General features: G+C 28.3%; 1 protein-coding gene across 8 annotated transcripts in view; it reads right to left on the reverse strand.

Moving 5' to 3' along the window:
• Window positions 1-12,806, reverse strand: part of LOC142317691 (TATA-binding protein-associated factor 172-like) — a 143,208-nt gene that overhangs the window by 35,943 nt on the left and 94,459 nt on the right. For all 8 annotated transcript variants that reach the window (XR_012754769.1, XR_012754772.1, XR_012754768.1 and 5 more), the window contains 6 exons: window positions 12,107-12,375; window positions 10,708-10,912; window positions 7,091-7,240; window positions 6,813-6,978; window positions 3,614-3,957; window positions 889-1,729 (listed from right to left, as the gene is read on the reverse strand). Coding sequence is in view for 1 of the 8 variants with exons in the window: in XM_075354252.1 (XP_075210367.1) it covers window positions 889-1,729; window positions 3,614-3,957; window positions 6,813-6,978; window positions 7,091-7,240; window positions 10,708-10,912; window positions 12,107-12,375 (1,975 nt within the window). In the remaining 7 variants the exon portion in view is untranslated. The remainder of the gene's footprint in view (window positions 1-888; window positions 1,730-3,613; window positions 3,958-6,812; window positions 6,979-7,090; window positions 7,241-10,707; window positions 10,913-12,106; window positions 12,376-12,806) is intronic.

Raw genomic sequence — 12,806 nt, forward strand, 5'->3', positions numbered from 1 at the left:
AACTCAATATGGAATTAGATTAATGAATTGACATGTTTAGGCAATTAAACTGAATGCTTTTTTATAAAATATTTTTTAAATCTATTGGTTGAATAAAATGTGGAAAAGATAGGCAATGATACCAAAATTAGCTAATAACAAAATATCTAATTTAATGACAGGTCACAAAGACGTTCTTATTATAAAGATAGCATGGTGAGTACAATATACACATACAACAGCCATCAGTGAGAAACAATAGTGTTTTGATTCTTTAAAAATCTATCAAAACATTTTAAGATGTTAAGCTTTAAACTTGAGTTTAAAATTAATCTAAATTAAAATTTTCCAATTCTCAAAACTAAAAAATAAATAATTTAGAAATCAGAAAGTCTATTATTACACCAATAGCTGTTCCATTAACTTAACTTACAAATTATGAAAACATTATTTAAAAAAATAAATAAATAAAAAATAAATCAAACAAATGTAAACTAACTGTAAAGATTAACAGTCAACTGCTTTCAACCTTATAACAACTACAATAATCAGCTTAAAAATAATAAAAGTAAATAACTGGCACTATAAGAAAAGGAATCTTAAAAAATACTGTTTGCTCAGGTAGTATTTTTTTGTTAATTGAATACTTAGCCAGAAAAATGCAAAAACTAACAAAATTGATTTTTATTAAAGCTAATTATTTTTTAAAAACAATTTTTACTCTAAATCATTATAAAAAGACTAAAATCATTCTTTGGATCATGAATTAATAAAAGTTCATGCTGAATGATTAGTTTTTTATTTCATTTATATTTTTTCAAACTACAACAGATTAAGACACATTTAAAAAGTTATTAATTACAGTATAAACAAACGACTAAGGTTAATAAAGTAAAAAAAAAAAATTACCAAAATTATTATTTTTGACCACTTCTTGTAGATGTTCAATAATTATTTCCCATAACTTAGGCAGCTTAGTTGGTAAATTTGCACCAAAATGAGATGCAATAGTTGTAAAAGCATATGTTGCACCAGTTCTTTGGGTTTTATTCAATTTTTGTGTATCATCTTCTGGTCCAAATAATTCTTCGATTGGAATATCAGTAATTGGTGGTCTACCAGGACCTCTTCCCCCAGTTGAATTAGCTCTTCGAAAAGCTGCTTTCTCTGCTGATTTTTGTTGATTAAGAAGCGTTAATATACCGTTATAATTATCTGTATTATTGAAAAAACTTAATGAATTACTATGACTATTAACACTACTGGTATTAGCAGAATTATTAGTAGGTTTTGAGGAATCGTTACTACTTGAACATTCACCATCCACTTTTTTAAATATTTTTGGTGTAAATTCTGGATCGGGACGTAGGAATGTACATAGATTAGCAATAATTTTATTATTCGGACACGGATTTCTTTCGACACATAGTAACATTAATTCAGCTAAATTTTTAGCAGCAAATAATTGTAATTCTTGATTTTCTTCACGTTTAATTGATTCCATAAGTGGTTTAATAACTGGATTTAATTTTTCAGGTAAACATCTTAACATTAATGTAGCACCAGCTAATGCTGCTTGTGTAGATACTGTTAATAGCTGTTGATCAGAACTTGTCTGTGATACAGATCCTTGTATCGATTTTCTTCTACTTTCTAAACTTTCAGCTACTTTAGGTTTTAATTTACAACTTGAAAGTAATTGTTGTGAAGCTGGTCCACTCAATTGTTGAATTTGTTCTAATGTTAGAACCTGAAACAAAAAATTATAAAATGAGAAATACTTATTTAAATGCAACATTAACTTTACCAACTGAATCTTAACATTTACAATTTTTCTCTAGAAGTATGACAGAATTCCTGATTTTTTATTTTTATTTTATGAAAGATGTTTTTTGATAAGTGTAATTTTAAACATATAACAACAATTTTTATATAAAAAAATATATGAAATAATCAAATTTATATTTCAAGAATTTCAGTTTGGCTTCATTTAACTGTTCATCAGAAATCAGAGCTGAATCCGGAAATACAATGTTTTCATTCCCATGTTCATATGATATTTTTTCCTTTTTTCACATTTGTAAAATAGGTTCTGAAATTCTTCCAATTTCTTCATGAGACTATTTGAATATTAATTAACATATTCAATTGGTTTTTAAACTTTTATATGAATATAGGTCATATGAATACTTTTATATGAATATAGGTCTAATTCCTATAGATGTTAACTGTAAATTTAATCCACACCTCAGCTTTTACCATAATTATATTTAATAAATAATTTACTATCTTAACTCATGATTATTTGGTGAACAGTAATCTCCTGTGCAACATGTGACTGGTATCCATGGTTTGCCATATATTACAGCTTTTGTTTTGAGATTAGGGTTCCTTCTTTTTCTTTCATTACTTACCTCGAGATTGAGTACACTTAATCATTATAATATATTTCTTCTGAAAATCTACACAAGTTTATTTTTAATTACTAATTTCAACTTAAATGAAGTTTATACATTTTCCCCATGAAAATTACTGAAACTTGTACCATATCCAAAGATGAATTTACTAAAGAACAAATTACACTTTTTTGAAGGATTTGCTAAAGTAAATACTTAATATTACCAGGACAATTAGACAATTTGTTTCATTTTTCTTGTAGATGAATAGTTTCTTGTATACAAGAGTTATGTTTTTTTTTAAACAGTTCTGTACGAAAACGTTTTACAACTCTGAACTAGTTTTAATGGTATATTTCCTTAGATCTAACAACATCTCCATTTAAATAACAATTCATTAAAAACTTCTTTTATAAAATTTAATATGGCCTAACAAAAACTAAAATGAAGAAAGAAAATGGAAACAAAGTATTCATAGGCATGGCTAAAACTAATTCAGACTGGGGTTTTCAAATCTTATCAGTAAAGCAATTTTATGATTACTAAATAATTATAGGTTGATGAGAGAACCGGTTTAATATTACAATCTTAAAAACAGTCATAATTAATTTGTTCTTAAACAAAGTTAATCATGTTTGTTGTTAGACTTGAACTGCAGGTAAGATAGTTTCTTCCTGCATGTTGAATCCACAATACTGTTGTACTCATTATTTTTTGTACCAACAACTGTGAAGAGGTAGAGCAGTAAATCATGAATACTTTATTTATTAAAGCATGCAATTTAAAAAAGTCAAATTTTTATTACTATTAATTTTAATATAGTTAATTTTTAATATATTAGAAATATTTGTAACACTTCTTGGTAATAAAACATTGATAACTGGGAAATTATCAGAAAAGAAAATAATATGCTTGTGATGTTAATGTTACAGAAGAATGTTGAAAATCAGAAGTTAAAAAGTTATGAAATGAACTGGATTTAAGATGTAACAGATAGAGCTATTTATTAAAATCTACAGTTTTAGTTTATTTATAATATATATTTATATTTGAATAAAGGGTAAAAAAATATAGTAAAAAAAGGTAAAAAAGCAAATGTATGAATAAATGTAACGGATGGTTCATGATGAGAACATAGTAATTACATTGAAATTAAAAGATTAACACAAAACAACAAATAAGAATAAAATAGCATCAAAACACTCAAATAATTAATAATAAAAAAAACTTAGATTTACCTTTTCAAATAAATCCTTATCAAATGGAATCTTATAATGTTTAAGCATAGCTACAAAATCTTTAGCCTCTTGGAGTAAACGTATAAATGAAACTGATATCTCATCAAAGTAAACATTTTCATTTAATGTGCAATGTAAACGAGATGTAAGAGAATCAGGACACGGTACAGGACGTTCAAGACGACCCCATTCTGTGATAACTAAACCGGTTACCATTCTTTGCAAAGCTGATTTTGAATTAAGATGTGCTAGAAGTACTTTTACATAACAATCTATTGGTGCATCCATATTAGGAGTATATATAACACCAGGAGCTGGCTTAACAATATAACATGAAAGAAGACCTGCAACACAATAAATATTTAGATAAAAAAAATGTAACAAAATAAATATATATAATTTAATCAAATGCAAGTAAATGTTTAATTTCAACTTTAGTTTTAATCTGATCTTGGCTGAGCAAATTGTTAATACAAAATAAATCAGAAACTACTAAAAAATCTGGCTTTATAGTTGCCCCAGTGAATCTACGAGCTTGTGATTTCATGTACTGACATCTGATTATACTATTGTTTTCCAAAACTTTATTTTGACACGCAATTAATTTTATTTCATTTTTTGATTTGCAAACAATACAGGGGCTCAAGCAATACATTTTTGTTGCGTGTTCAATTCTTTCCACTTGAGTTGATTACATGTATAAAAATGCTTAATGACTCAATCCTGTAAACAATAACAATTCCTTAACGAATGACTAATGCTCTGATTGATATTATGTACAGGCCTACAAAAATTTAAACATGCAGTTAGAAATGATGTCTTTCATCACGATTACACTTAGATCCACCATTCATAGTACACAATGTTTGTATAAAGAAACACACTTTAGTCCAGTTTATATTGTGTTCAGTGAAGGTATTCAGATAGTGTTTTTGTGGAGTCATAATATTTTATAATTATTCATTTTTTTCGAATTTTTTTGTAATATATTATTTTTTGTTTTATTTTTATACATGAGTTAGTGCAGTTTGTTATGGCAGAATTTAAATCTGCGGTTAAGAAAAAAAAACTTTGGAGTCAAATACATGAAATTATCAATAACATTTATGATTTTATGAAAACAGAAGCTCTAAAAGTAGGTAAATTAATTGATGACAAACATATAATTGGCATTCAAAAATGCAAAGAAAGAACTGCTGCTGCTTGTGAGATATCAAGAACACAGGTTCAAAAACTCTGAAGAGAAAAAAAAGACATGATTCTTCAGTCAACATCTCAATCATGTTCTTTTAGCAAGCCAAAAAAATATAAACGACATTTGAAACCTGTCAGTGGACTGGACAGTTTTGATTTAGGTGTAGTTAAAAAAACAGTTAATGGATTTCATTCAAAGAAGAATGAATTACGTACTTTAAAAAAAATAAAGCAAGAACTTCAGTCATCTATTGATTTTAAAGGCAACTTTAGCTGTTATTTTGAAAGAGTTAGTTTCAAATGGTGTAAAACTGAAACTATCTATCTGATAGTTATTAAGAGTACGTATGATAATAAGTAATACTTCAATTTCATATGAGGGAGTTGATGTTTTCAGGCCGAGTAGTAATACACATGCTGCTTGTGACATCACAAGCTCATACATTGGCTGGGCCAAGTATACACTAAATTTTTAATTCAGGCAGTAACAAATCTTTTTTTTTTTAAATTATAACTTTCATATGTTGATTTTTTTTGGGGTGCAATTCTTTGTAAAGCATACCTTTAGCCACATATTTCATATACTGTCTATTTTCATAATTTTTTATGTAAGTAATTTTATATAATTCACATACTACCATAAGGCAGTGATTTCTATAGAAGTGACCAATGATCAAATTTTGTTAAACAGATTCTACACAGAATCAGTTTTTTACCTGCAGAAGAAAAAAACAAACCGTAAAATATGTCCTCAATAAAAACAAATTAAAATTTGAAGAAAATTATTTAAAAGGAAAAATAAATTCTTAAAGAAGGAATCTAACAGTCATTTTATACTTCTTACAAGTTGCATGGCTGAAGTTTCTGTTTGTTATTTACTTAAAAACAAAAATGAAAGAAAAAGGAAAAACTAGGAAGCATTAAAAAAAATTTCTATCTATATTTATACAACAGAAACTCAAAAATAAAACAGTGTAATACGTCTACTTTAACAATTCAATGCTATTTTACAATGCAGATTTTTAAATTTGACACTCATAGCAAGATTGTATAATTTTATAGTTTTTAACCATTTGTTTTATTTCATAAATGCAGGTAGAAAATTTCTTTTGCAGTGTAGCTTAAGTGTGGCTTTCATTATCATAATAATCTCCTTGAGGCAGGTTCCTTCTACCATAACAGTTACAATTTCCTTTTAGATAAAATTTTTACTATTTGTTGGCCTTTCTTTTTTATACCTTCTACCCTGATGATCCTTTTAGTGACTGTTTTAATCAATTCTTCTTCTCTAAACATATGTCTCAGCCAGTTAAGCATTCATATTCTGAAGTTTTTTCTACCCATTATTTCTTAATTTTTCATTTTGCTTGTATTATTAATCTTCTCCAGGCCCACATTTCAAATACCATGCAACCTTTCCTTTTCTTAAGTGCCCATATTTCACATCAATAAATGACATTTTTGTCAAAAATGTTACTGTTTTATAAAATTTGAAATTATTATGGATAAATATAGAAAGTCTGCTTCTCATAAATTCAAAATTTACAACAATTTATTTTTAATGTAATTATAGAATTAAATACCAGCTGAAGATGTGGGATTCTGCGAAGATCAATTGTTGGATTAATGTGGTAAGTTTAACTTATCTATTTACTGTGTTTTGGTGGTTTAAATTTCATATAATATTAAACATATAATCTTAATTTTGTATTAAAACTATTTTAATTTCTTTAAGGCATGATTTTTCTGCATTTCCCTTTTCATTATTCTAAGAATTAAGCCATCTAATATTTTTTGCAGTACCTATGAAAGTGATTGTCATTCATACAATCATTTTATCATGACACAGCAAAATGGAAAAAACTAGTCTTAATAATAATAGTAATAATAATAACAACAACAATCGTATTTAAGAATAAGCTTATATTTATGAATAGTTCTATTTAAGAATTACTGGTCATGCTTATAACCAATAGAAAACAAATAATTATTTAAGTGAACTAACCATGCATTCTTGAAGCCATACATCTAGCTAAAACAGCATTTTTTTCTCGTATTGCAATTGGAGTTGTTTCAGAACCACCAATGAAATGTTTAATCTCACAGTTTGGTGTGAGACCAACTGTTTCTAAAGTATGAAATGTTTTATTACGATTTCTAACTTTTTGATCCTGAAAAATAAATTAAAATTTGTAATTTGTCATAAACATAACCTTTTATTAAGAAATTTAAGAATGATATTTTAACATTTTTTCAAGGTATAGCTAAAATTATTACACTTACCCTGGCAGTGGTTTTTGCATGAATAAGTAAAGATGGATCATATGGTATTTTAAATGGCTGCATGGCTAGACATAACCATGTACTAACAAATGGACAAGATGCCATTAATAAATTATCCAGTTTACTATTAACAACCAGATTATTCCATACCTGAAAAAAACAAAATAAATAAACAGACTGAGAATAATTAATATAAAAATAAATTAGTAATTTTAATAAAGCTTTATTTTTTAGTAGCTAAATCTTTCATAATAAAACTACGGAAAAACCTAAGAACTTAGCAGTAACCCACTTCAAATAAAACCATAAAATAAATAACCTAGCAAATTACATCCTAGTAGTAGAATATAATTATCTGCAGAACTAATTTTAAGGTGGTAAAATTAGTTCTGCAGATAATACTTTAATGGTTAAGTAAGTTTAGTACTTTACTGGTTAATATTATTATTATTACTTTCTCTTTTTTCATATTGTGCTTCAGCTTCATTAAAATGTATGATTAAAATATATTTAAAAAGAAATAAAATACAGAAAGGTTTGCTTACCACTGATATAAGAAACTGATATGCGAGGGCTATTTTTTAAGTAAGGTCTGTGTTTTTAATAAAACAAAACTACTAAAGATTGTCAAAAAACGTTTTTTATTTCACTCAATCTTTACACTTTACATTACTACCTTTCTACATAGTTACCTCGTTTGTTTAAACATTTATCATAGCGTTTTACTAAACTGTTTATGCCCATGTCATCGCAACCTGTGAAGACAACCATTTTTCAACGGTTGTTTTCACTTCTTCACCGGTGTCACCTCTGACTGCCGAGAAACTCCTTCAGGTAGCAGAAAAGGTAATAACTCTTTAACACAAGATCCGGGCTGTTCGGTGGGTAATCTATTTGATCCCATCCAAAAGATCTGATTAACTCTAGAGTTTGTGCAGTAGAATGTGACATGCATTATCAGGCAACAACAAAACTCCAGATGACAGTAGGCCACTTTGCTTTTTATGTATGGCATGCCAAAGCTTCGTCAATGTCTCACAATACACAGCTAAGTTTATTGTTGTCCTTTGGGCGTAAAATCAAATAACAGGGCATCTAGTCTATCCCAAAACACTGTTGCCATAATCTTGCGTGTTGACATTGTCTGTTTAGCTTTCACTTTGACTGGAGATGTTGTGTTGCCATTCCACTGACTGCCACTTTGATGCTGGAGTGATGTGAGAAACCCATGGCGCGTCTCCTATGACAATGTGGTTCAAAAGTTCAACTCTTTCCTCACTGTACTGGATCAAAAGTGTTAAAGCACTATCTATTCACCTTTTTTTGGTGTTCTTCAGAGAGCAGCCTGGGAACCAATCATGAGCACAGTTTTTTGAACTGCAAGATTTCAATAATAATATAGCACTGACATTGAAACGTTTGAGAATGTCACCGACAAAGACGAAATTGTGAATCGCTTCATGAATTTTTGTGTCAACTTCATGCACCAAATTGGGCTGATCGCAGTTCATCATGGACATTATTCCACCCATCCTTGAACAGTTTTACCCATTTATGCACTTTGATGTAGCTCATGTATAGATATGTGAGGCCCATAAGCCTCACATATTTGGTGATGAATGTCTGCTACTGAAAGGGGCTGCAGGCCACTTAATTATTTGAAATATTTTAACTTTACAACACAACCATACACAGTGATGCTATAACTGCAAATGGCATCTGCATTTCCACAAGGTATGCTGAGAGCCTGGTGCATGCGCTTTTCAACAGTCATGCAAAATTTACATAGCTACAGCTGATCAGACTTTACTTAAAAAATAGCCCTCGTACATCTTAATTTCTAAAAAATATGTTTTTAATAAAACACATACAAGGTGAGCAACTTAAAACGAAATGGCTACAGATTAAAAGAGTTGCAACATATAATATTTTATAAATGAAATAACAAAAATAAAATTGTAAAATCAATTAAATTCTGTATTTACATTAACAAAAGTTAGATATACATCTTATTTTTACAAAGGATATTTGAAGCGAGTGCCCTAAACAGTAATGTACTTTTGTGAAAAAATGATCATATTGAGAATCATCAGACACAAAACTTTGTCAATGGCATCGACTTCTTGCTGAATGTTCCATCTTCAGTTCATTGACAGTACGAGGATCTTTCATAAACTCAATACTTCAAATAGCCCCGAAGGAAAAAAATCGCAACTACATATATATGAGGAACAAAGATGCCATGCTTATGACAGTTTGTTCTTTTGTAAAAACTGTAGAAATGCATGCTAGTGAATTAAAATGCCCAGGTAAATGAAATCATGCTTTGTCTGATGTGAAATATAGCATCAGGTTTATCTGTTTATCAATAATGTTTTTGAGAAGCTAGTTCCATTAATTAAGACATTTTGGTTTGTATGTTTTCTTTAGTTGTTGACAGTTGATACAAGATAAGTCCACCGGGCTGATCTAGTGGTTAACTCATCATCACAAATCAGCTGATTTTGAAGTCGAGGGTTCTAAGATTCAAATTCTAGTAAAGGCAGTTAATTTAATACGGATTTGAACACTAGATCGAGGATACTGGTGTTCTTTGGTGGTTGGGTTTCAATTAACCACACATCTCAGGAATGGTTGACCTGAGACTATACAAGACTTCACTTCATTTACATTCATACATATCATCCTCTATAGTAATACCTTATGGTGGTTCTGGAGGCTAAATAGAAAGAGTTGATAAAAGATGTATTTTCAAATTTAAATCATGAATAATTACAGCAAGATGTGTATTTTACACCAGTCTGTTGTGAAAAGTTGTATACAGATTTTTTCATACAGGCAAAAACTCTTCTTTGAATTCATCCGTAGTCCTAACGGAAGGAAGCACATTTTATTTGAAACCAAACATCTTGTATGCTTAAGTGCTTAATATAAAAAAAGAGAAAGTAATAAGTATAGCTCTCAGAATAATTAGAAGCTCTAATCTTTTGTGTTGATCTGAGGTAAAGATGAGGTTAACAAAATATTCATCAAAACTGTTACAGAATTATATGATAAAATCTAACTCTTCAATAACTACAACTAATTAATTCAATAAAATCTCAAAACTGTTTCTCTAAGTTGTTTGTACTTACTAAAATACCTGCACTACAATTTTGCAAATTAGTAAAATGTTTCCATCCATGGTTAGCAATAGTTCTATTAAATACACAGTTAATTAATAAGATCCAGTTCTTAAAAAGTTTTACATATTCGTACACCCATTAAACTAAATTATGTACTTTTAGCATAATAAATATACAGGCAAGCATAAAAGAAAGTGATTTTTACAAATTAACCAAATTTTAATGAAAGTACTGCAATGAATGTGAACAGAGAACAGTTATGAAATTTCATCACTTTTTATAGCTAACATCTGTAATGCTGGCTACAGGAAAAATATAATTTATGAAATTAAAGGGGAGTTTTTACTGTAAATTTATAATTGTTCAGGCTACATTATAAACACACTGCGCCATTGATGGTAACATTACAAATAACTCTTTTATAATTTCACTATTGTATAACTTAAACCACTAAAAAAGTAAATAAATTTATTGATAAATTAGATTACTAACTTTTTCCACGAGATCCAAATTTGGTTCTATAAGTGCTCTTTGATAAATATAACGTAAAGCTTCTTGTAAAATATTATAATCCCATAACAATGCAGTACCTTTAGATGACGTTAATGTTAATAATGTTTGAAGTGTTGCACGACGGACAGATGAAGCATTATGCATTAGAAATGGCCACAGTCTTGATACGACTAGTTGATCTGGACTAAAATAAAATTCAAAAAAAAAAAACATTATTTATAAAAAAAATCAATCAAAATAATAAAAAATTACAGAGTGTGTGAAATCAATCAATGCAAAGAGGTCTAAGACGATACAGAATAACAAAAAATATTAGTTAAATTATAAAGAAGTGGTTCAGGATAGTGATAAATAAACAAATAAGTATAAAATCAATAAAAATTGAAAGATAATTTTAATTACTAATTCACAATTACCATAAAAAAGAAGTCCCTCAAAAACATATACAATTTATATTATTAAAAAACAGAAATATACTGCCTGCAAATGAAATATTTTTATTTATTTTCTTAAGAAAATGTCAAGAACATTATATCGTATTTGTAAGTTACACAATTTTTAACTTAAAATATCTAACTTCATAAAATTTATATCTTCTGATTTTATTTTTGTTTTTTAGCAATATCATCCTTATACAAACTATTCAGTCTCTAAAACTTCAGTCTGGTAAAACTATCTAAATCTTCAAAGGTGTTTAAAGTCCTTGGTTGGTAGATCTATTCTTTCATCCAAGTTCTCTCATCGATTGATTATCTAGATAGGTATCATGGGAATTTGGTATTTTTCCAAATTTAATAGTTTTCAGCAGTATCCATGTGCAATAATGACATAATCAATTTTGCCCCTGTTATCCCAATGCCATTTTATTGTCAATTCATATTATTTGTGTCTAAATTGTTAATAATATAAGGAAGAACATTTCCTTAAACCACAAGGCTGTGCCACACCTGGAATGCTCAGGATCTAGCAACTTAGAAATTGAAGGGTGTAAAGTACAGTAAAATTCCAGATTAATAAAAAAATTCCTATTTATCTTTAAAATTAAAAACATTGGATACAGTTACACTGATGTATGTGTGCTGCTGAATTTATTAGTGGCTTTATTAATGAGCATGCAGTTGATTCTCTCAATAATTTACTAAAATAACCAAAAAATAGTTTAGCAAAGTATCTTTTTATGAGAAATACACACTCTTACAATTTATTGTTACTTACAATAATATCAAATGAAATAGAATGTTGTTACACTACTATGTACTGAATAATTGATTTTATACAATTTTATGTATAAAATCTTTTAATTCCTAAGAGCGCTGTGTAAATTAAAATGAAAAAATAAATATATATTATCAGAATCAAAATATAATTATGAAATTACCTGATCATATCTTTAGTTGCAGGTATATTGAGTAATGCAGCTAGTAAACCCATAAAACTATTGCAAGCAGCAGCTAATTCATCCTGGTCAGCTAAAAGATCCCATAAACATTTAACAATAACTGGTATTTCATGAGGTAATTTAGAGACTAGCGTTGACGCCGCTGGAATTAAAGAAGATGCAGCAACTGCACCCACATCATCTACTTCATCACTCAAACCAGTTAGAGCCGATGGAAATGCTATCGGCAACAGTGTTTCCATGAGATCCTAAAAAAATAAATACTTAAACATTTTTCTCTAAGTACAACAAAGTATGAATTATGCATGAATAGTATTATAACTTTTTAGTTTTTTAATTATACATTAAGTTTTTCAAATTTTATCTACTCTTTTATGGAACATACAAAACTAGGATTATGCTTTGTAGATAATACTATTCATAAGTATTTTAAGAAAAAAATAACAATAGCAATGTTCTGGCACTCTGTAACATCTTGTTATAGAATGTATGTTATATTTTCTGAAAACAACTAATCTATTTCTCTATAAATAAATGTTCCACTGTTACAGTATGAGAAATGGAGCCATAGCGAGAATTAATAAATAAGTTTTACTTTCATTTTTGTTAAAGCAGACCAATAATAAAGCAATCACCAATTTGTATTAAATATAGTCCTATCAAGTACAGGCTTACAGAA

Source organism: Lycorma delicatula, chromosome 1 (assembly GCF_047948215.1).
Source record: "Lycorma delicatula isolate Av1 chromosome 1, ASM4794821v1, whole genome shotgun sequence".
Classification (NCBI taxonomy): Eukaryota; Metazoa; Arthropoda; class Insecta; order Hemiptera; family Fulgoridae; genus Lycorma; species Lycorma delicatula.